Source organism: Gracilinanus agilis, chromosome 5 (genome assembly GCF_016433145.1).
Source record: "Gracilinanus agilis isolate LMUSP501 chromosome 5, AgileGrace, whole genome shotgun sequence".
NCBI lineage: Eukaryota > Metazoa > Chordata > Mammalia > Didelphimorphia > Didelphidae > Gracilinanus > Gracilinanus agilis.
In genome coordinates this window covers 152,569,148-152,594,479 of record NC_058134.1, presented here as the reverse complement: position 1 = coordinate 152,594,479, position 25,332 = coordinate 152,569,148, and the positions used below count along the sequence as shown (strand labels likewise).

Genomic DNA, 25,332 nt, shown 5'->3' with positions numbered 1-25,332 from the left:
CGCTGCCGCCACCGCCACCGCCGCCTACACTTCCCTGGCCGAAGGTCCCCGAGCCCGCCGCCAGAGCTCGCGCACGTGCAGCGGCGCAAGCGACGCACCGAGGAGGAGGCGGACCCAGACCGGGGACTCCTGGCCACGGCCCTCCCCGATAGGGGGCGGGCGGAGCCGGGCGCCGCCACCGCCGGCACCCTCTTCTCCTACAGCTCTAAAAGCACTTCAGTTTGACCAGCCCTAGCAGCTTCCGTCCGGGAGCTCACCTCCGGAGCGCTCTGATGGGCTGAGGTCCCGCAGCTGCGGGCTCTGCCGCCGGCTTTGAGCTCCGAGCGCCCGAGACCTTGAACTTGTCTGCTGGAGGGTTGAAATGTCCCCCTCCCCCACCAAAACCAATCTACCAACAGCCAACACAACCCGATATTAGCATCCGTAAAATACTTCGCAAACCTCGAAGCACCGCCTAAATGCCATCTAGTTTTAATCGCGATGATAATTATTTGTCACTTTGGACTTTATTGATAAGTTTGCATTACCGACGTGTACAGAGGACTCCCACTTCACAGGAGGTCTCTGGAAACAAAGTAAAAATAGCTCTCATTACTACTAATAATACAATGACCTCATTACCGGGGAACGGGGATTTACCCGAGATAAACAGCAGGGGCAGCCTGACGCAGCAGGGGTCCCCGCGAATAGAATAAAGGTGGATAAAATCGAAGGGGCTGCTGCGAATCTTGCAATAGACTCAGCGACGGGACTTGGCGCCTAGAACTGCGCGCTCCCGACGGGGCTACTCCTTCCGGAAGAGTTCCCCTGTATTTATTTACCTACTTGGAGGTATTTACGGAGTGTATTGCAACTGAACTAGGAGTCATTATTCTTACCTCCTCCAAACCGCTCTGGAAGTGGAAACTTATTCAAAAATGAAAAATATTTACTGCAACCAAGATTCTGTTTTTTCTTCCTTTTTTAATGGAATGAGAAGGGTGGGTGGGTGGGAAAGAATGTGGATCTGAAAAGAAAAATAAGTTTTCATTTTTAAAAGTAGGACTTCTTTGGCAAGTCTAGACCCAGCGTTTAGCCCCGGAAGAGTGCCGAGAAAGATTTTTTAAAATAGGAGTTCCCTCATCTTCCCATGTTTGTTGTTGTAAGTGAAAGACAGCCTCTTTCATTCATTGTCATATTTTCGTTCTTCATTCCTAGAGTATTTGCAATGTTCTCTGGCACATCACAAATCCAATGTCATAATTCACTCTAATTTAGCTTTAATACAAGGAAAGACAATAATTTAGGTCCCAACACTGTTAGTAGCTGGAAATTTCTCTCTGGCCAAAGAAAGAATGAGGAGTGAAGCCTAGGCAAGCAGGCACTCCTGGGGGAATTACTTTCTACAGAAACAAAGATTATTTACACACTTACTGTAAGATAGTAAATGGCAGCTAGAGAATCATAGCTCTAGAAATGAAAGAGACCTCATCTAGTCTAACCCCCTAATTTCACACATCAGGAAACTGGTACATTGTCCAAATTTACACAAATATTATCAGAGGTGGAATTAATCTTTTGTATTGCTTTTGGAGATTTGATTAAATGAGATTTGATTAAATGATTCAGCATGGTTTTTGGTCATTGACTTGTATCACAAGACATATTGATGGCATATTTTCTCACATCAGCACATTGATTAAAAAAATGTAGGAAAAGTTCATTCACATTGCAAAAATATAGTAATTAGTTTGATTTAAAGACTGGAGTAAATGGTGTAAGACAACATGTGAAAAAGGAAAGCAAACAATTTTCTGTTGTGTTTTGAATTGTCCTGGATATTAATAAATGCATTCTTCAAGGCTCCTCTGACTTCAATCCCAAGGGTAGAGTCCTGTCAACTATGAAAATTGCAAACCCTTCTAAACCTTAGTAGTTTCCTGTGTCTGTAACCAACCCTACTCTGATGATTCTCTAGAAATTTAATAAAATAGTCCTCTAATGATAACAGATTCAGTCTATCACTGAGCCCATTTATTAAAAATTTATTTATTACAAACCACTTTATTACAAATTATCTATAATGTTACTCGCTTACATCCTTAAATGGAGAAGAGAGTATATTTTCCTGCCTCTTCACTTTATTTTTTTAAAGTATTATGCCACCTAAAGTATAGTTGTTGTCCGGTGCCAGTGAACTGGATATAAATAATACTGTTGGTATTTTCTCTTTTAAAAAAACATTTTCATCTTATTTCAACCTTGCAAAACTCTAACAGGGTGATTGTCCTCTTGAATATTATCATTTAAATCTACAAAAAACAAAGGCAGAGGATTTTAGGTGCATAAAGCAGTATTCTTTGCTACTACAGCTTTTCACAACCATCATCTGCATGATTTCCATTCCATTGCAAATAATAACTAACATGTTTATAATAAATAACATCTTAAAATTTGCTGTGTTTTCCATATATTATCTCTGGATCCTCACCATAACCCTATGAGGTAGTTATTATTGTGTATACATTTAAAGATGAGGAAATGGAGGAAGAAATAGTTCAGCCGGACTAGATCTAGTGTATTCTATTCACTGTCACCTCTCTTTAATTTCATATAGTATGCAGACTCATGATTAGCAAATAGAAATATTATATATAATGTTATGTAGAAGACTTGGAGTCAGGAAGACATTTCTTCCCAAGCTCCAATCTGGCCTTACACACTTCCTAGCTGTGTGACCTAGGGCAAAGGCACTTAACTCTGGTGGCCTCAGTTTTCTCATCTATAAAATGAGCTGGAGAAAAAAAAAAGAAAAACTACTCCGGTATATTTGCCAAGAAAACCTCAAATTGGGTCGTGAAGAGACTGACTGAAATAACTGAACAACAACAAGTAGCAAGGATTATTGTTATTGTTATTATTTATTACTACTATTAGTGCTACTAATTACTACTACCCAGCTTCCTAGAGAATTTAGAGAATCTCAGGACCATGAGTTGAGACACCAGGACAAGACTGCAGCGCAGCCTCCAGTCAGGCGATGGCGCTACAGACTAGTTTTCCTGGCCAGGGAAAGTGAGGAATGTGCCCCTCTGGGAACGAGGGGAAGAAGCCAGTGAGTCCGGGAGAGGAAGTGGCGTTGGCAGCCACCTCGGCAGCCTCCGGGGTGAAACGCCCGTCTCCGCCTCTGCGAGTCCGGCACTGGAGGGGCTCCCGCGGCGGATCGCTCGGGCTGCACCCTGCCGGCGGGCGGCGAATGGAGCCGAGTAGACGGAAAGCAGGAGGTGGCCGGACCTGAGCTGAGCTGAGGTCAGGGAAGAGTAGGGGAGGACAGACATGCCTCCGGTGGCCCAGGATGAGGGATGAAACCTTTGTTCCCCCCCCTTCCCCTCCCGCGAATAAAGGAAAGAAGCCCAAAAAGAGCAGCTCACGCGGGTTACCGACGGGAGGGAGAGGGGGGCGGAGGTTCTGGGTTCGAGTCCCGATGTTGCGATTCATTATCTGGTAGTCCCGGGTCAACTTGCAGTTTACCCGTCTGCAAAATTGAAGGGAGGGAGGTATTTCTTAACTTTAAGTTCATGGATCCCAGCCATCCATATATTTCTGGGGAGGTCCATGAATTCTGATGAAGCGTACAGGATAAAATGTACAGGATTACAAGGGAAACCAATTGTATAGAAAATTATTAAATTTTTTAGGAGTTATTTATTACGTTATCACAATTTTTAAGTTACTAACAAAAGTATTATAGTTTTTTATTCAGTTTTAAATAATAATAATTATTTCTTCATGACTAGTTTCCATTGCAATCCTATGTATTTTATTTTATGCATTTACAAACATTCTGAGAAACGGTCCATTGGTTTCACCAGACTGCCAAAGGGGTCCAGTCAGTTGACAAACATTTATGTTCGCCTGCCATATGCCAGGCACTGTGCAAAAGAGAGCATATAAAATGAGGTGAGGGGAAAGTCTGCTTTCGCTCAATAAATAATTCTTAACAGAGGGAAAGCACCAAGATTAAGGAGAATTGGGAAAGTCTTCTTGCATTAAGTGGCACTTTAAATGAGACTTGAAGGAAGCCTGAGAAGCTGGGAGGCTCTGAGAAGAGAGAGTTTCAAGCATGGGAAGAGCCAGTAAAAATACCAGATGCTGGAAAATGAAGTGTTAAGAAAGGAAGAGTAAGAAAGCCAGTGTGTCATTGGTGGTAGATTATAAGTAAACAATAAATTCTTTCAGAAGAGCAGAAAGGTAAGAGGGAGCCCAGTTGAACTGACAGTTTTCTATTTAAAACTGGGTGTCACAGGGAGCTATGGTAATTGTTTGAAGTAGGGTGGGGTGGTGGTGGGGTAGGGGGAGGTTGCCATGTGCCTGAAGATCTGTTTGACAGGAGTATGGACTGGAGTGGTGTAATAGATAACAGTGGAAAGAGATTAGGCCAGAGACTAATCAAAAAGCTACTATAATAGTTAAAACTTGAGTTTTGTGAAAGGAAAAAGGTGGAAATAATCACCAGCATTACTTTTTGAGGCCCATGATGATCCTTTCCCCTTATGGTCTTTTGCATATAATACATCTTTGTTGCCCATTTATAATTTAGTAGTTAAATCTTAGAGTTACTTGAAACACATATCGGTTAAGTGACTTAGAAGCAGATAGATATCTTAGTAGTGTCAGAGGCAGAGATTGAATTAAGGGCTTTGAGTCTCCCAAATTCACTGCTTCACAAGGGTGGGCTGTCTCTTCTTTTCTGTATACAAGTTTTAAAAGACCTATATAAGTATCTTTAATACAATGTGTAAGTATCCTTAATACAATTATATATGTTTTTCAAAATGTACTGATTATTTTTTAATATGTAAGCTGGTGTATGTGGGGTGTTTTCTGGGGGGAACCAAGGATTGGAGCCTAAATGGTGACCGACACTAGAAAGTAGAGGCTTCAAGGCTTCAGGGGTCAAAAAAAGACTAGGTGCCCCCTAAGACTCTGATTTGGTCATCTTTGACTCACATAATAGAGGCTTCATTGAAATATCAAATCATTTTGATCTAAAAGCTAGGCAGAGATGCCAAGTTTGAGGTGGGAGGAGGAAATATGGATGTGGATAAGGTGAATAACATATCCAATTTTGACAAGCATTTAATTAGAGAAAAATAAGAGATGATGAAGGAAAATGTTGCTTTCTTCTCTCCTTTTCCCACCCCACTTGCTGCTTACTTTTAAACATTGACAAAAAATATTCTTTTTGTAAACATCAGAACTTGAAGCATTGTATTCTGGTGTTTGGAGCTGGTCAAGAAAGGGAAGAAAGAATTGTATAAGGCAGTGAAGTGGCACAGTGGAGCCTGGGCAGGGGGTCAGGAAGACCTGAAGTCAAATTTGGCCCTAGACACGTCCTAGTCATGTGATCCTGGGCAAGTCACCTAATCTGTTTGCTTTCAGTTTCTTTATCTGTTAAAAAGGGATGATATTAATAGCTCCTACCTACCAAGGTTGTTGTCAGGGTCAAATGTAGCAATTGTAAAGCTCTTAGCACAGTTCTTGGCACATAGTAAATGCTACCTAAATGTTAGCTATTATTATTTTGTTTTTATTCATTTATTATATAAGCACTTCCAATTTGGGTGCTAAGTTCATTAAAATGTATTTCTCTCTATATTCTAAAAAAGAAAGGTCAGCTTCCAGTTCCTGTTTGAGGTCAGGAAACTTAAAGGAGTAGGGGAGGAAAGATTTAGCCTCTTAAGCAAAGAGTTGAGGGATCAGTGAAATGTAATATGTTTCACATTTGGCAATCTAAATTCAGCTTCCATCTCAGAAGGAGAGCCAGTCTGATTGTCTGTTAATGTTGTGCTGTTCTAAGACTTCCTTGGGAGATGTGGAGTTTATCATTGTTCACTCATGTCCAGTTCCTTGTGACCCCATGAACCAGAGCACACCAAGCTCTTCTGTCTTCTGTTCTCTCTCTAAATTTGCCCAAGTTCACATTCATTCTCTCCATGACATTGTTTGTTCATCCCATCCTCTGTCCTACTTCTCCCTTTGTCTTCAGTCTTTCCCAACATCAGGGTCTTTCCCAAAAAGGCTTCTCCTTCTGTGGCCAAAGTAGCCAAGCCTAGTGAATAGTATGAGTTAGTTTCTTTAAGTATTGACTGGTTTGATCTTGCTGTCCAAGGGATTCTCAAAAGCCTTCTCTAGCATCAAAATTCCCCCTTTTCTTGGTGGGGCTGGGAAAGTGAACATTACAGTAATCCAATGCCTTCATTTTAAAAAAGAAGAACCACTCATAGTGGCTAAGTGAAGTAGAGGTGAAGTTCTAACTCAAATATTCTGATTTCCAGTTCAGCATTCATTAGGGCCTCCAAACCAATGTAAACTAATTTCAGTTTTAGTTTAACGAAAACAAATTATATAAATATGCTGAAAGAAACTAATTTTAAGTGGGCCCTTATTGCCCCAAAGCAATCTTTATTTTTCCCTAACTGACTCTTCCTCAGATTTTCAGTAGGGCTTATTCCAAACCTCTTTTCTCCTTGATTCTGCTCTTTTCTGTTGTTGTTTTTTCTTTTCTGGTGAGTTACCTTTGCAGTCCAATTATCTCTCATTTCTATCTTCTGTTTCTCTGTGCTCATCCTATTTGACCTTTCTACATCTTTTGATACTGTTAACCAACTTGTCTTCCTGCCTGGATACTCTTTTGTCTTTTCGTTTTTGTAATGCTCTCTTGAATTTTCTCTCACCTCGTCTGGCCACTCATAGTTTCTTACATTAGCTCTTCCAAATGTGTATGTGTATGTGTACACATGTATGTACCTATATATGTGTGTGTGTGTATACCTCTATATATGTTTATAGATAGATATATAGATGTATACTGTTGTTCCTTGCTATATCACAGTTCACTTATTGCACCTTCCCTGTATCACAGGTGTTTTTTTTAGAAATTTAATTCTGTATCATGGAGTTTTCACTATATCATGGAATTTTGTGGATGAATACCATACTGTAACAGTGGAAATGCAGTATGCCACTACTGCTTGTGCAAGTTTGCCAACATGAGATTGTATATGCACACTGTTGGCTGATGGAATGAGAGGCAACCAACCACAGCGCTGTGTTCTGTATCCTGGGCACTGTAGCATCAGTCTCTTTGTTCTCCTGCACTGTGCCTATACGTTTAGCATCTCTTCTTTTTTATTTTAAATTTTTTTATTTTTTAAACCCTTAACTTCTGTGTATTGGCTCCTAGGTGGAAGAGTGGTAAGGGTGGGCAATGAGGGTCAAGTGACTTGCCCAGGGTCACACAGCTGGGAAGTGTCTGAGGCCAGATTTGAACCTAGGACCTCCCGTCTCTAGGCCTGACTCTCAATCCACTGAGCTACCCAGCTGCCCCCTTAGCATCTCTTCTTGTCCACTTCACGTTGATGTCTGATTGCTGCTCGTAGTATTGCTCTGCAGTGTTGTGTTTTTGTGAAATTTTTGTAAAAGTTTGAATTTATTTCAAGCTTTACGCCACCCAAATGTTCTGTGCCTTCTAAGGCTTCTAGCAGTGAACCCAAGCACCAGAGGAAGGTGCTTACTATCAAAGAATAATAAAATAAATATAATGCCACTACTTCGTGGATTTTCACCTATTCTGGAGGTCTCTGGAATATAACTCCTGTGATAGGTGAGGGATTACTGGACATACATACATACATACATACATACATGCACAGGGCTCTGTTCTGGGCCTTCTGTTTCTTTGTATCCTTTAGGTGATCTACATTAATGCCTGCCTGTTAGACATTCCTGCTGGATGTCCCTAAATGAATCTCAAACTCAATGACATGTCCAAAACAGGACTTATTAACTGACACAATTTTCCCATCTGCCAACCCCTTGGCAAACTTGTGCTTCTTACTTTGATATTTCTGTCAAGGGAACTACCATGTTTCCAGGCACCCCACTTTACAAGTTCAGTTGCCAAGTCTTGTTGCTTCCCTCATAACAGTTCTCACAGCTGTCCAATTCTTTTCACTCATACGGCTTTCACTATATAGTTGGAGTCCTAATCACCTGCTGTTTGAACTACTACTGCAGTAGCTTCCTAATTGGTTTCCCAGCTTCCACTCTTTCCTCTGCACACTATCTTCCACAGAACTTACAGGAATGATGTATTCCCTACAGTGTAAGTCTGAGCATGCTATCATGACCTCCCCTATTCAAGGAGCTCTTGTTATTTCTTCATAATTGCATCTAGAATAAAATACAAGCTCCTCCATTTTGCATTTGAAACTCTTTATGACTCCAGACTTTCCTGGCTTGTTTCACAATTCTCCCCTCATGTCACTGTCTTCCAGCCCACACAGGCATACTTACAACATCCCATTGATCTTAGTGCCTTTGCATAGACTGCCCCTGCTGCCCTTAACACTTCTCTTTACCTCCTCTTAATCTTAGTGTCCCTCATTAGAGATTACAGGATCATAAATTTGGATCCTGAAGGAACCTTAGAGATCAAGTCCAATCTATTTTCTGATGAGACAGGTAGAAATTAAATGACTTGCTCAGTGTCAAAGAGTTATTACGTATCTGAGGCAGAATTTGAATCCTGGTATTCCGGATTCCAAGTCTCATTCTCTACCACTTAACCACTTAATGTCCTTGTTTCTTTTCAAAGCTCAGTGCTACAAACATAAAGTCTTTTCTGATCTAACCACTGGTGCTCCCTGCTACTGGAAATTACTTTGTATTTAATTCCTTCATATATTGTATTTACTTACCTTTGTACATGTTGATTTCCCCTTAGTAATAGTCAAACTCCTTAAGGGCAAGGCTGGTTTTTCCTTTGCTTCCTCAGAACCTGGCACAGAATAATAGCTTGATAAATGCCCGTGGATTGATTAAGTGATCACAGTGTGCCCATTAGAGTGTATTCTTTAGCATAGAGCTGTTGTCATTAATATTGTGACCTTTTGCTTTACATTAAAAAAATAGGTGACCTAAGAATGGCAGCTCTTGTCAGAAAAGAACAAACCAACCAAGATGTAGATAACCCGTCCTATGTGTCTGAATTTGTAGAAAAAGAAGTGGGAAATGATCTTAAATCTTTAAAGAAACTTGGAAAACTAATAGAACAGCTGACAGAAAATAAAGCACAGTTAGAAGAACAGGTAAGTGTTGAGCGATATTTTTGTTGATGTGTTCCTGTGGGTTTGTTTAGTATAAATAACCATAGATAAAGATAGAAAAAACTTTGTAGCATTTTCACTTTGAGATCAGGAGGCTAAGTAATGATTGTGTCATTCTTAAATTTATTAAGGACTCACCTTCTATTTAGTATACTGCAAAATAAAATACAAAGTTCTTCCTTGATCGACATTCTGTAATTGGAAAAATGATGATGGTAATGGTAATTGACACTTTATTGAGTTTTTCTTAATATTATTTTAAAGTGTTTTTATACTTGATTATGTTAAACAATGTCCCATTTGCAAAAATTAAGAGATTTTCTTTTATGCCTACCATATTGGTTAAGAATTAATTGTGTCCGTATTCTTTCATTGAACAATACTTATTCTTTCAAATGTACTGCTGCTTAAAGTGTATTTTTACACATGCCACATGCAAAATAGATGCAAGATGATCATTTTTAGTCCCTATATTTCCACAATTTGGGAATCTACAGTAAAGCTTTAAAAAGTTAATTCATATCCCAATCTGGGGCTTTTATATGTACGACTTTGGGAAAGTCCCTGGATATCATTTTCTTATCTGCAACATGATGGGGCTAGACTAAAGTATTGATAAAGTAAGATTCTTAACTACCTATAAATCCATAATTCTAAAAACCTATTAACTTATGGCACCATCTGAAATGGAGGACGAGCTTTATATTTGTTTGCTTTTACAATTTACAGCTAGTTTGCAGCTAGGGAAGACAAAGCCAATACAGTGCCCTTTCTTTTCCCCTTTTGTTCTTGTTGAAATAGGGGTTGGTAAGAGCTGAAGAACTGAAGTGATGTGCAGCAGTACCTTTTTAATGATTCCCCTCTTTTATTCCCTTTTATTTTCACATTTTACATGTAGACAAGCTATAGCTCAGAGTGGATGATGTTATTGGTTCTGTGCCACACAGAGAATTAGATGGGTAATTAATTCACAGGGCACTCTCTAGAACTCCAAACTCCAATCTTTATAATGTATTTATTGTTTTGTTTTGTTTTTACATTTTTAAACCCTTAACTTCTGTGTATTAGTTCCTTGGTGGAAGAGTGGTAAGGGTAGGCAATGGAGGTCAAGTGACTTGCCCAAGGTCACACAGCTGGGAAGTGTCTGAGGCCAGATTTGAACCTAGGACCTCCCGTCTCTAGGCCTAGCTCTCAATCCACTGAGCTACCCAGCTGCTCCCCTTTATAATGTATTTAGATAGCCATGTTAAAAGCGTCTCATAGGTTATTTAATGTATCATTTAAAAGTTTCATAGTTTATTGAGGGTTAAAACATTAGCATGATAAAAGCTTTTAGATGTAACAAAATATAAGTAAAAGTTTAAAATTATGAATTTGGTATATATGGTTATTTCTGATTTTTAGATCAGTATCATGTTCTGATAATATGAAATTACATAATTTTCTGCATGTAATGAAGAATTTAACATATTTTCAATGTAAAATAATATTGCAGATATTTTGGCATTAATGTCTCTTTTTGTACATTTTTTGCGGGGGAATGGTCAGGTACTTACAATTTCATCAGAAGTTCCTAAAAGAATTCAAAATGCCTTAAAAAATGCTGAAGATTCCAAGAAATTTCTGAGTCAGCTTCTAGAAAAAGAAACTCTTCTCTATAGTTCAATCAACAACCATCTGTTGACAGCACAGCCATGGATGGATGACCTTGGAGTATCAATTAGTCAAATAGAAGAGATTGAACGGCATCTAGCTTATCTAAAATGGATTTCACAAATAGAGGAGCTAAGGTAAAAGGTCCTTCATTCACTATATTCTTAGTTATCATTTCCCTGGAGGCTTGTCTTTAATAGGGAACCAGCAACAGTAAGCAATCAGGTTAATTAGAAATTATAATAGAAATTCTCCCAGTTGTCATAAAAATAATGGTAATTTTTTTCATGCATTGTGAATGAATGTAAACTTTTTTAGAGAATTTTGTTTCCATTTGAAAGAAAATCAGATTTAAATACTTACAAATTATCTAGTATAGATAATTTTTTTATTAACAGGAATTAAGAGCCTACTGAATGTGTTGAGTGCTGATGATGCAAAAGTAGTCATTATTATCAAAAAATGGAGAAGATCAGAGAGGATTAAGAAAAAGATGGGGTATTTGGTAATTGTGAGATCTGTGGTAATGTTGGAAAGGGCAGTTTTGATTGAGCAAGACTGGAGTCTGACTGCAAAAGTCAGGGGTCCATGTGGGCCAGTGAGGGGGAGCCAGGAGACCTGGGATTAGTCTTGGCTTTGCTTCCTATCGCAACTGTTTAGACTAGGAAGATAACGTGATTATACGTTTGCTTTCGAAAAATCACTTCTATATGGGGAAATGGAAACAATTAATATAGATGGGTTGTTTTTTTTTAAGATTTAAATATTTTATTTTTTTAGAAAAATTTTCCACGGTTACATGATTCATGTTTTTACTTTCCCCTTCACCCCATAGACAGGTTTTTCAAGAAGCAGGGTTTATTAATTTTTTTTGTCAAACAGTGCTGAGTAATTAATTAAAATCTTTCTTTTCTTTTATTGATGTATTTTGTTTTTATATTACAAACATTTCCATGTTGTCCCCAGTTTGTGAAAGCTTTTTTTATAGCAAAGTAAAATTGTGAATTAATTAACAATTAACAACACAGTAACTTCCCTTAAAAGTATATGCACCATTCTACATTTGTAGCACCCCACCAATATTTTTTAAGATATTCTTTTTAATTAACAGAAATCTGTTTTGTCTCCTTCCTACCCCATACCTTATGTAAGAAAAAAGGAGAAAATAAAAAACAAATTCTCTTTAACAAAGATGCATTATAAACTAGAACACATTGTCTTAATGACTGCATACAAAAATATCTTTGTCTCATTCTGCACCCTCAGTCTGTCACCTCACTATCAGAAAGTGGTTTATATGTTTCATTATTGGTTCTCTAGAGTCCCAGATGGTCATTGTTCTCACAGCTTTCAAGCTGTTTGTCTGTCCAGAGTTGTTAGTGAATAAATTATTCTCTCAGTTCTGTCCATGTCATTGTTCATTAGTTTATAAAAGTCTCCAAAATACTGTTATGAAGTTGATATAACATTATAAGTTATTCTTCTACTTTTTTTATTTCTTTGATGGCTTTTGGGTACAGGCGTAGCAGTTCTATGACTATGAGAGAGCATTCACTTTTTAGTAACTTTTTTGTATATGATACATGTGATTGCTAAAGGTTGAGACTTTATAGGAGAAAATGACTTCTAAGTTTTCCATTCTTTTTAAGTAAATGAGAATGCATTTATTTTAACTCTTTGAGAATTAGAATTCAATAAAGGATGATACTGAATTTGAGATTATGCTTTTGTCTCTTTTAGGTTTTCTTTCCCCCCTTTTTTTCATTATTTTGCCTACTTAAGAATTTTGATATTGTTTTTTCTAGTTCTATAAAATAATCCTTTGGTAGTTTGCTATGACAGTGAATAAGTAAATTGCTTTACATAGTTTTGTTATTTTTATTCCACTGACTGGTTTTACCCATGAGAAATGGATGTTTTGGCACTTAGGGGACTAAGCTGAAGTTACCTGGAAACCTTGTTTAAAAGGAATACCACATCAATAACAACCTAACCATGTGAGCTATTAGAATAGATGAGATGAGAGGAGCTCAGTAACTGAGTTCCTTATTTTGGAATCATGCTATATGATTATAGACTTAGAGTTCAAAAGAACTTTAAAGGGAATCTGGTAGGGCTTCTCCATTTTACAGATGAGGAAATGGAGTCCCAGAGAGGTTGTGACTTGCCCATGATCACAGAAGTAGTAAATAGCAAAACCAGGACACAGACATGGGGCTTCTTGACTCCAAATCCTGTGCTGCTTCCACTCCAGTGCTATGTGGCATACATGTGTGTCAGACAGAGTTGGCAGTAGGTTACCTGTGTGATTAGATTGAAGGATTGCTTTGTACTGCAGCCCTGCTTGAAATTCTACATTGCTTTGAATAAGTTTTAAGTTATAATGTTAATTCAAGGCCTCTGCTAAAATGGAAGGAAGAATAAAACATTGAGAAATTAACACACTAAAGCTGGAATCAGTCAGATTAATTTAGTTACCTCATAGACCTAAAAGGATGGGACTCAGGTTAGGTCAGATTTAACAGTGGAAAGGAGATATAGTGGCATTAGGCAATAGAAGAAGAGAGCTAGAACTTGAGGTTCAGGTAAAGAGGACCCTGCACTGGTGGAAGGATAGGGAAAGGGCTTTGGGCAGTACAAATTAATGGAGCACAAATGAGAAAAGGGAAATGTTGTTATTTTGTTTGATCCAGGTCTATATTTAATTTTGCCTAAAAGCTGATGGGAGAAGCAGTTTTCCTGATTTTTAAAAATTGAACTATGTGCAAATTAATTTTAATGTTTGCTTTACAGCGATAATATTCAACAATATCTGATGACAAATAATGTACCAGAGGCAGCTACTACTTTAGTATCCATGGCACAATTGGATATTAAGCTTCAAGAATCATCATGTTCTCATCTCCTTAGTTTTGTTAGGTCCACTGTTAAATTCTGGCATAAAATCCTCAAGGACAAGCTAACATGGTAGGTATCATGGCCATATTGAATATCATGGAGGATTTATGTAGGTTTTTCTTTTAACTAAAATGTATTAGTATTAATTTTCTTTTTCAGTGACTTTGAAGAGATATTAACACAATTTCATTGGCCATTCATTGGGCCCCCTCAGCCTCAGAATGTTGGCTTGAGTAAGATTACTGGCACCCCAGAGGTATGTAGTAACTTGGAGACACTATTCTGTCAACTTCTGAAACTTCAAACCTCGTATCCTTTTGGAACTAACATTTTTTATGCTGTGTAGTCAGTGTGTGATTAAAGAGTAAAATATTTTTAAAATTGCAGTGTGTACATGTGTGTGAGTGAGAGATAGACAGACAGACAAAGCTTAGGAATTATTTATTGCCATTGGTTTTGGACCTGATCTTCATATGCCCTTGGAAAAAATGTAATATCCTCTTTTAAAACATAATTTATAGTTTGAGTAAGAATTTTACATCTTCTTGACCCAAAAGACTTAACAACCATAATTTTTTCAATCCGCTTTTAGGTTCCTTTAGATAAATATTAGAAATCATTCAGTCAATATTTTCCATGCCTGCTCTGTTACATGCATTTTGCTAAGCACTTTGGGATTCAGAAGTAAAAGGGAAAGCAGGTGCCATTCTATTTAGTGAGTTACATCCATGTGTGGAAACATAACATACTTGTGGCCCACGGGAAATATTTCCCGAAGAGTTATAGCTCTGCATGCTCTGGGATCTGATCTGAAGGAGTCTGACCCTTCCATTCCTACCCTGCCAAGAGGGATTCAGGATTCAGGATTTTCATTTTATATTTCTTTTTCCTTATACTTTCTGGCTCAATTATGTCCCACATCAGAGTAGAATTCAATATCTTAATGGGGGAAAATACAACAGGATGTTTTTTTCTTGATAAACATTTCGTGAATTTGTTTTTTCCTCTATTACCTCATTACTGTCATTACTTTCTTGTTTATTTTGTTATCTTCATTTAGTTAGTTGTCTTTAGAGAAAAAACTAACAAATTGGCTCTCTTGGGCCAATTTTGAATAACTATCTACTCTAAACCCACTAGGTTGCAAAATGAGAATACATATTGAGAATAGGAAATGTTTCTTATCCACAGGACTTTGTATATAGGCAGGAAAATAGTTTTTGAATTATTGGAGCATAATGGAAATAGCATTAGGCTTAGAGCCAGAAGAAGGTCCAAATCTGACTTCTGACAGTTGCTAGCACTATAAGCAGAGGAGTCAGCCAGTCAACATTTATTAAGCACCCACCCATGTACCAGGCACTGGGCTAAGCATTGGAGATTCAAAGAAAAGTAAATAACAGTCAACCCCTGCTCTTGAGGAGCTCACAATCTAATATGAGAGACAATATGCAAATAAGCATGTACAAATAAGCTATATGTAGGATAAATTGGAAGTAAATCAATAATGTGATAGCAGTAGAATTAACTGTAATCAGAGAAACAGCTAGATAGCTCAGTGGATTGAAATCCAGGCCTAGAGTTGGGATGCCTTGGGTTCAAATGTGGCCTCTGACACTTCCTAAAGTGTATGACCTTGGACAAGTCCCTTAACCTCAGTTGTCTATCCCTTACTGCTCTAATGCCTTGAAGCTCACATTTAGTATTGATTCTAAGACAAAAGGTATGGGTTTAAAACAAAATAAAACGGAGTAATCAGGAAAGGATTCCTATTGAAGGTAGGATTTTAGCTAGGTCTTGAAGGAAGCCAGAAGATAAAGATGAGGAGGGAGAGCATTCTATACATGGGGGATAGTAAGTGGAAATTCCTAGAGTTTGGAGATGATGTGTCTCTTGAGAAAAAGCAAGGAGGCCAGTGTCACTGTATAATAGTATTTGTGGGAATGAGTAAGGTATAAGAAAGCTAGAAAAGTAGGAGAGCAGTAGGTTATGAAGGGCTTTGAACTTCAAAGAGAGGGTTTTAAATTGATTCTGGAGGTGATGGGAACCACTGGGGTTTATCAAGTAGTGGGGAGTGATATGTTCAGAACTGCATGTTAGCCAGATCACTTTGACTTTGACCCCACTTTGAGTGGAGGGTAGGTTGGAGTGGGGAGAGATTTGTGGCAGGCAGAACAACAAGCAGGCTATCGAATTAGCCAGTCATGAGGTGATAAGGTCCTATAGCCAGATGGTGGTAGTGTCAGAGGATAGCAGGGAATATATTTGAGAAATGTTAAAAGGTGAAAAAAAAATTTTTTTTAAACCCTTACCTTCCATCTTGGAGTCAATACTATTTATTGGTTCCAAGGCAGAAGAGTGGTAAGGGCCAGGCAATAAAGGTTAAGTGCCTTGCCCAGGGTCACACAGCTGGGAAGTGTCTGAGGCCAGATTTGAACCTAGGACCTCCCATCTCTAGGCCTGGCTCTCAATCTACTGAGCCACCCAGCTGCCCCCTAAAAGGTGAAATTGATAGGCCTTAGCAACCAAATTGGATATCAATTGGACAAGGAATCAAGATGAGGAGTCAAGGTGAAACCCAAGTTTTGAACCTGGGGTGTCCTCAATAGTAACAGGGAAGTTGGAAAAGGAAGATTTGGGGAAAGGGTAGGGAATAAGTTCATTTGTAAACATATTGAGTTTAAGATATCCACAGGGCATCCAATTTGAGATGTCTAATTGGCATTTGGAGATGTAGGAGTGGAGGTCAGCAAAGAAGTTATAGCTGAATAAGCCAGTTTGAAAATCATCAGCATAGAGAGTAGTTGAACCCATGGAAGTTGTTGACATTACTGGGGAGAAGAGAGCCTAGGATAGAGTCCTGTGGGACAGCCATGGCTAGCAGGTATGATCTGGATGAAGATTCAGCCAAGAGACTAAAGAAGAATGTTCAGATAGATAGAAGGAGCACTAGGGAAGAGTAGTATCTCAAAACCCTAGAAAGAAGTGTTAAGAGGATGATCAGTAGTGTCAGAGGCTGCAGAGAGGTCAAGAAAAATGAGGACTGGGAAGTGGCCATTAGATTTGGCAAACAGTCTTGGATGACAAATGAGATTGTTAGCCAGACCGTAGAGAGCTAAGAAGACAATAGGAAGAAAGGAAGCAGAGGCCCCTGTTGTAGAAAATATTTAACTTCAAGCCTCAATTTCCTTACCTATAAAATGAGAATAATAATATCTATAGTACTTATCTCATAAGTGTTTGTTGAGCCTTATCATCATAATTATCATCATCAAAATCATCTTCATCTTCACTTATTCTTCATCTTCATCACTTAATCATACTTCATCACATATTATCTGTGAATGAATGAATAAAAAAAGCATTTATTAAGCCATTTCTTTGTATAAAGCACTTGGGGTACAAATAGAAAAGTAAGGCAGTCCCTAATGTTAAGGATTTCATATCCTAATAGTGGAGATATATGCAAGGATTGTTATCTGTAAATCAAATAGAAAGATTCCATGGTCTTTAGGTTGCAGCAGGAAAGCAACTATTAACGTCTCTTCTTTAATGTCATTTCCTCAAAAAAAATAGTATCAGTTTCTTTTTTGTGTTTGTTTCTTAAAATAAATTTTTATTGAGATCTTTTTTATACCTCCAAAATTTCACCAATATTTCCTCCTCCCAGAGAACCATGCTAAATAAAAAATATTTTTAAACAAACAAGAAAAAGGAAGAGGAATCTAATCAATATCTGTCAAAATCTGAAAATATGTTTGCAGTGTTCTATGCCCAAGGGCTTCCTGCAAGCTATAATGTCTTCTCATATCTCTTCTTTGGAACTAGGGTTGTTCTTTGTAATCCTGCATAAATAATTTCTTATTTGTTTCCATTTATATGATAGGAGTCATTGCATATATTGGTTTTTTTGGCTCTTCATTTTACATCATTTCATGTTGGTCTTTTCCTCCTCTATATTCATCGTGTTTGTCCTTTCTTAAAATAGTAACATTCCATTACATTCACAGACCTCACTTTGTTTAATCATTCCCTAATCATCGAATATATTCTTGTTTCTATTTCTTTCTATCACAAAAAGTACTGCTATAAATATTTTGGTGTAAATGAGGACTTTCTTCTTATCAGTGGCTTCCTTGGGTCACATGAACCTGGTAGTGCAATCAATCTCTGAGTAAAAATGACAAAAATGTACACTTTACATTCTAATGCTGAACGTTTTTCATAAACTTGGATTTTATAAATGTATGATTTGGGGGACTTTTACCTTGACTTGAATATATCAGAGATGAATTACTGACTGAGCCAAAACAACTTCCAGAAAAATATTCTCTTCCAGCTTCACCCCTGGTCATCCTTCCCATTCAGATTATGCTGACTCCCCTCCAAAAGAGATTCAGGTATCACTTCAGTGGGAATCGACAAACTAATGTTATAAGCAAGGTATGTGTAAAGTTGTCATCTTTTATATGAGATTTTTGTTTGTATCAAATATTACTTGTATGTGTTTTTAGCTATTTTAAATGAAAACATGACTGTTCAGAAACGTTTGGAGTTAATAGGCTTTATGTTTTGTTCTCTAGAAGTACAAATTCCTTTAGTCTGACTAGAAATCTACCTTAGAAAAAAGCATTTATTGGAATTGTGATTTGCATAGGTTGAGCCATTCATATTAAATCACAATACATTAACATGATGTAATATGTTGGCATATACTTGGGTCCAGGCACTCTAGCAGATTCCTTCTTGGTGCTTTTACTGTCCTTTCTGCTACTTAATCACCTTTCTTGAAACAAGAATACAAGAATGTTTATTATTCCAGTTTTTATAACTGGATCCACATACATTTGATTGTCTTGAATTCTCCTAAGTTTAGGGGGGAAAGGAGAAAGCTGGAAGATACAAAGATTTTGTATAGAGGGTGATCCTGAAAAAGGTTGGGCAGTACAAGAAGAGGGTAGAAGAATGGAAGATAGAGAAGGACTTTGGGGAAAAGGTTACAGTCAACTGGGTAATTTTCTATTTGTTGCCTGCTGGGTAACTTTTTTGTTCAGGAATACTTTCTATTCACACTCTGCCCATAATGAGGCCTTCTTCAACCTCAACCGTTTTTGTTTAAACAAGATTGTCTAAACAATCTTGCATACACTTGTTTTCATAGTATAATAATATTATAAAATGCCACACTGTTCAAGGCATTATATGTGTAATAGTTAATAGTTAATATAATAGTTTATGAGTTTCTATAATTTAAAAACAAATAAGGATTTAATACTATGTGGGTGATATTGAGATTTTTAAAAAGATTTTTTTTCTGTTTTTATTGAAATTTCTTTTTTTGGAAGAGAAAGAAGTAGAACAAAGCAGTATAGAAGGAAGAAGTCTAGAGGAGGACAAATCAATGAAGTTGAATTTGTGGAGAGACTGTAAGGGACTTTGGGACTTGTATCAAGCTTTTTATCAAGCTCAGCCTTTTTAAAACCAGTGTTTACCCATCAACTTTTTGCACTTATTAAAGAAACAAAGGCCTAACACAGAGTGGCTTATAATTTCTCCTTAAGCAATTTTGAAAAATTATTTCTATTTCTCCTTTAAAAGGAAAAAGCACATAAAAATCATATTGTTAGTTTTTAGTGCCCATTCCAAATTTTCCTAGTTTACAAACTGTCTTAGTCATTTTCTTTTGTACTCAGGTTATATATATATATATTTTTAAATGTGTTGCTAACCATTTTTAGACTGTAGGCATTAGAATTAATTTGAAGTATATTTAGACACTTTGAAGCTAAATAAATATAAATAAAGGTCTCAAATTTTTAATTTACCTCAATGAGGTAAATTATGATGCTCTATTATGCAATTAGAGAAATTAATCATAATGGTAATTTAAATCTATGATATTGTTACAATTTCTTTACCTCCTTTTTCAGCCTGAATGGTACCTGACTCAGGTACTTATGTGGATTGGAAATCATGCTAAATTTCTGGATGAGAAAATTCAACCAATATTAGATAAAGTAGGCTCTAATGTAAATGCAAGGGTAAGAAAACCATTATTAAAATTTCCACTTTAAAGCTTTATATGTCTTATACAATACTAGTTTGTTATTTACATAAATGTGTGTCTGTCTGTTTCTTCTAGCTAGAATTTTCTCGTGCCCTTATGATGCTGGTTCTTGAGAAATTAGCTGCTGATATTCCTTGTCTTTTGTATGATGACAATCTCTTCTGTCACTTGGTGGATGAAGTACTTCTGTTTGAGAGGGAGCTACAAAGTGTTCATGGATATCCCAGCACCTTTCCTAGTTGTATGCATATTCTCTCAGAGGAGACCTGTTTTCAAAGATGGTTAACCATGGAAAGAAAATGTAAGAAGCTTTGTTATTATTAGGCTTCCTAAATTGGGGATGGGGCAGGTTTGGAGGAAAGAAGCATGATGTATATATGTGGGGTTTATTGTTTTTGTGCTTTTTCCCTGACCTGGAGAGATGAGAAACAGGGAGATCAATTAGGAGACTATTCTAATAGTACAAATGAGAGATGATGGTAGCTTCGTGTGCCTTAACATATGAAGGCAAGATGTAGGAGTGATGCCAGTAAAGTAGAATTGACAGAATTTAGTAATGATTTGGAGATGAAGAGAAGAGGGACGAGGAAAACATTTAAGATGACTGAGGTTACAAACTTAGGTGAGGGAGAAAAAGGTGGTATTCTTAACTTCTGTTAAGAATAGGGATGTTTGAAAGAGGGGCAGGATTAAATGGAATCCAGTAAGATGGAGTTCACCATGCTAGTGCCCTGTCTTTCATTTCCTCCTCACCATGAGAGCCAGGTGGAGAAAGAAACAAACATAAAAGCTTAAGTACAAAAGGAGAAAGATTGGGTGGAAATTTGAGAAGGTGATTGTGTTGACCCAGAAACTACAGAAACCGAGATGGGAAATGCCATGTCCTGGGGCACACCTGGCTGAAGTCTTTGGAGAAGTTGTTAGGACAGGACCCTCTCTTACCTGATTCAGAAGAACTTTTATCTTTACCATCTGATAAAGGACTCTTACTGTTAGAATCTTTCTTGATAAAGGATATTCCATCCATTAACGTCAGACCTACATAACTAAAATAATTATTTTTGGTCTGGGACTTACCAGTTGAATTGCTTCTTTTCCTTTTCCTCCTTTGGAATCTTACTACTTCCCAACCATTACATTATGTATATTTTAACTGGGGAGCAGACAAATATCCTCATCTGTCAAATGCAAACTTGGATTGGATTAAATCAGGGGTTCTTAACATGGTCTCCATAAAATTTTTACAAAATATTTTGATAATTATTGCTTTTCTTTTGTAAACCTATTTTTGCATTTAAAATTGTTATTTTTTAAGACAAGATTCATAAACTTCGCCAGACTGCCAAAAAGGGTCTACCATACAGCAAATATTAAGAATACTTCAAATCTATTCTCACTCCTAAAATCTTATGATTCTGAAAATGGGGTAAAAAAAAGTCATCCTAAGTCAGCATTGGCAAAGTATCTGTTTCCCCTCTTCCTGGCAGCTAGGAACATTTTTTGCATACCCTGCCCCTCTGTCCATGTGCCCAAAGCAAGCACTTCCTCCACTCTCTGGGGTAATGGGGAGGAGGAGTTCATGGGCAGCTTGAAATTACAGTTTGGGCATGTAAACTTGAAAACCTTTGCCAATGCTGCATGGTAGATAAAGACTTGGTATCAGGAAGACCTGAATTCAAATCTTGCCTCCGACATTTAATTAGCTGTGTAACCTTGGGCAAGTCACTCAAACTCAGCCTGACCCAGCTGCTTCACCTATAAAATAAGGGAATTGGGTTTCATGGTCTTTAATGTCTTTTCTAGCTTTAAATCTGTATGTCTTTGATTCTTTTTAATCTATAGTGTTTGCAATGTCAGAAGAATCTTCAATAATAGCATTCAAGTCACTTAAATATAATTATTTTAGAATAAATGTAATTATTTTATTAGGAAGGAGAGTATTTTAATGTTGAAATAAGGAGGTCTGATATAGTAGATAATTGTGGGTGTTCAGTTTCAAGTTTTTTTTCTTATTTTTTAAAAAAATCATGATCTTATTACATGATAGCATGTGTATACCCTATATCAGATTGCTTACTGTCTCAGGGAGGGGAGAAGGGAGAGAGAGAAGAGAGGGAAGGGAAGTAGGGAAAGAATTCAGAACTCAAAATGTGAGAAAATGAATGTTAAAAATTGCTTCTGCATGTAATTGGGGGAAAATATAAAATATTGCTGGGAAAAAAACAAAAAGTTTTTTAAACAATCATGATCCTTCCTAAGAAACTGAATTAGAAGCTGAATAATATAAACATTTAAAGTGGCCTCATTATGCATTTCAGTTGCTCTTCAGAAGATGGACTCAATGCTTTCATCAGAAGCTGCTTGGATCTCACAGTATAAGGATATCAGTGATGTTGATGAAATGAAAGTTCCAGATTGTGCAGAGACTTTTATGACCCTCTTGCTGGTTATAACAGGTAATTCTGTTTTTGAGATTTGACTACCTTAAGTATTTCCAAGTAATTGGAAAATTTGACTTAAATTAAAATAAAGACCACACAGTATGGAATACAGAACCATCAGATTCAGAATTTGGATGTTGGCAGATTGTGGCCCAATTTTCTGTCTCTGATACTTATTAATAATTCAGAGGAGACCTTAGGAATTTATATATATGTGGAGAATACTGCCATGCAGCTTCTGATAAAAGCAAATGTGGAGAAATTTCATAAAATGCAGTGTGTAGGTGTCTTCAGTAAATAGCTGGTAATTGGTCAATTAGTATACTGTTGACTCCAAGTTATCAAAATAGAGGAAGAGGTGACTCTTTTTGAATTGGGATAATAATGAGAAATGTTCTTCATAATATTCATGGAGGATATGTGTATATCAGAAGGAGACACTAGTTTTTGTCCATCTCTTCTCCAGTTGCTTTCTTGACTCCACCACCACCATCCCAGTTGTCCTGGCACCACCTGTCATTCTTAAGTTTCCATACTTGTCTCTTGGTAGTAATGGTTCACAAAAGAGGGTGTATTCTAGCCAATTTAATAATTTTCGTGGGTTTTTAGAAAACATGACATGAAAAAGACACTAAAAAACCACATTGGGGACATAAGTTAAATCAAAGCTCTGATGTCTTTTTGACTTTCTGTGCAGACAGGTATAAGAATCTTCCTACAGCTTCTAGAAAGCTTCAATTCCTGGAGTTACAGAAAGATTTAGTTGATGATTTCAGGATACGATTAACTCAGGTTATGAAAGAAGAGACCAGAGCTTCCCTTGCCTTTCGATACTGTGCAATTCTTAATGCAGTCAACTATATCGCAACAGTACTAGCTGACTGGGCTGACAATGTTGTAAGTGGATGTTTTGTTCTATTAAATAATTTAGTTATTTTAAGTAAATATTCTAAACTATTTCATTCTTTCAAAAGTTTTAACTATATCATGAAGGATACTAACATAATAATTTTGAGACTATATGACCAAGGTATATAATTTTCTCAGCAGAAAACCTCAGATGTGGTAAGTAATCTTGGCATTTTAATTAAGTGAATCATTGGAGAACAAGAGAAGCAACTGTTCCACCAGTACAGTTTATAACTTATGGTGCAAACATTGTCTCTAGGAAGAGGTTCCCCCCTCACTTTTCATGGGTTTTTTTTTTTAAACCCTTAACTTCTGTGTATTGGCTCATAGGTGGAAGAGTGGTAAGGGTGGGCAATGGGGGTCAAGTGACTTGCCCAGGGTCACACAGCTGGGAAGTGTCTGAGGCCGGATTTGAACCTAGGACCTCCCGTCTCTAGGCCTGACTCTCAATCCACTGAGCTACCCAGCTGCCCCCTCACTTTATTCTTAAAGGAATATATATGGGAATTTGTTTACCTTAACTTAAAAAAAATTTTTTTTAGATTAAAAAATAGCCTTAAAATCAACAAGTCACTGCTTAGATTCTTCGGCTATAACTTTGTAGATTTTTTAAACCCATGAACACCAGCCATTTTGATAGCAATTTAATTGATATTTTTATCTTAAAGTCTCACTTCAAGAAAAATATGACTTTTTTGTGGTTTTAAAATAGTTTTTAAAAGTTATTCAAGAATGGCATGGACAAATTATTTGTGATCTTTTTAAGTTTATGAATTAATAAGTTTAGCATATTCAGTTATCTTATATTGTTATATCACGTTTCATATTTCAGTTAATAACCTATCCTTTCCATTAGAATTGTCTTTTGATAGATATTAACAGTCAGCAAATAGAATATGGAATGAAATTCCAAATGAAAGCATAAAATTAAGATTCATTATATTTTTATTTACTGTGTCCTCTTCCAATTTCTTCTCCATCTGTGTACTTAGTTTTGCTGCTATTATTAGGGGTATGCCTGTGTACATGTATATTATATATATTATATTATATTTATTTGTTTGTTTTTGGAAACACAATACTGTGTATTGGTTCTAAGGCAGAAAAGCGGTAAGGGCTAGGCAATGGGGGTGAAGTGACTTGCCCAAGGTCACACAGCTAGGAAGTGTCTGAGGCAAGATTTGAACCTAGGACCTCCCTGTCTCTAGGCCTGGCTCTCAATCCACTGAGATACCCAGCTGCCCCAATGTATATTATGTATATAATCTGCAGACTAAGTACTAAAAGCACCCTTTAGAAAGTCAGCCACTTTTTCTGCTGCATTCATTGTCTTGCATGAATTTGTATAAATATTCCCATATTTATAATCTTCATGTGTCATTTTTTATGATGCAGGAATATGTTGTTGTGTTGATATGCCATAGTTTATTCAATCTTTGAGAGTCATTGAAACATTGATTGTTCACCTATAGAAACAATAATAATACTAATGGTAACAGCAATAATAGATACCAAGGGTCCAAGAGATGCTTTTTATGTAACTGTATTGGGCACTTTGTTCGTGAATGCAGATTTAAGGGACAGTTTGATAGACAGATGAACAATAGAAATTATGCTTATAACAACAACAATTGGAGAAATAATTGGAATAGCAATAATAACAATAATCCTTATAACAGTAGGACATTAACTTGTGAGTTTACTTGAGATATCATTAACAAGAAATTGTTTTTGGCCAGAGACCTTGTCTCATTTCAGATAGTGGGATATTAATTTGTGTCTGAGATACAAGTTATAGATGGAACTTTAACTTATTAAATGGAATCAGTTGGCTCATTGAAGGGTCCCAAGTATAAACGAATCATGAATGTATTAAAGTTTTTTCAAAAGCTGACTCTAATAAGCAAGGTGCTCATTGACCAGACTTATGGATATATTTCTGATATTTCACATGATTGATTTCTGGATCCTCGAATTGAGTTCGGGCTCGAATTTTGTGGAGCTCAAACCTCTCCCCATGCCTTCAGTCTGGAAGGCTTACATGCAGTTTCTAAAGCTTTTTTGTAATGGCAAAGGCACTCACTCAGCATTCGTATGAGATGGTGCCAGGATTATAGAGGAAGTAGGACTTTCACTTGAGCTTCTGGTCTGGGAATCAGCTAGGCCAGTATGTTGGGTACCTTTCTTTTGTCTTGTTGCTGATTGCCAATATGAT

At 37.1% G+C, this 25,332-nt stretch overlaps 1 protein-coding gene across 1 annotated transcript in view; it reads left to right on the top strand.

Annotated features, from left to right (window-relative positions):
* Positions 1–3,191: 3,191 nt before the first annotated feature.
* Positions 3,192–25,332, top strand: part of RINT1 (RAD50 interactor 1) — a 30,297-nt gene continuing 8,156 nt past the window's right edge. Inside the window, exons 1-10 of the mRNA XM_044677400.1 lie at positions 3,192–3,288; positions 8,956–9,131; positions 10,698–10,939; positions 13,596–13,769; positions 13,860–14,009; positions 17,987–18,143; positions 19,631–19,741; positions 19,843–20,068; positions 22,086–22,223; positions 22,906–23,105. Coding sequence (XP_044533335.1) covers positions 8,967–9,131; positions 10,698–10,939; positions 13,596–13,769; positions 13,860–14,009; positions 17,987–18,143; positions 19,631–19,741; positions 19,843–20,068; positions 22,086–22,223; positions 22,906–23,105 — 1,563 coding nt within the window. The 5' untranslated portion in view covers positions 3,192–3,288; positions 8,956–8,966. The remainder of the gene's footprint in view (positions 3,289–8,955; positions 9,132–10,697; positions 10,940–13,595; positions 13,770–13,859; positions 14,010–17,986; positions 18,144–19,630; positions 19,742–19,842; positions 20,069–22,085; positions 22,224–22,905; positions 23,106–25,332) is intronic.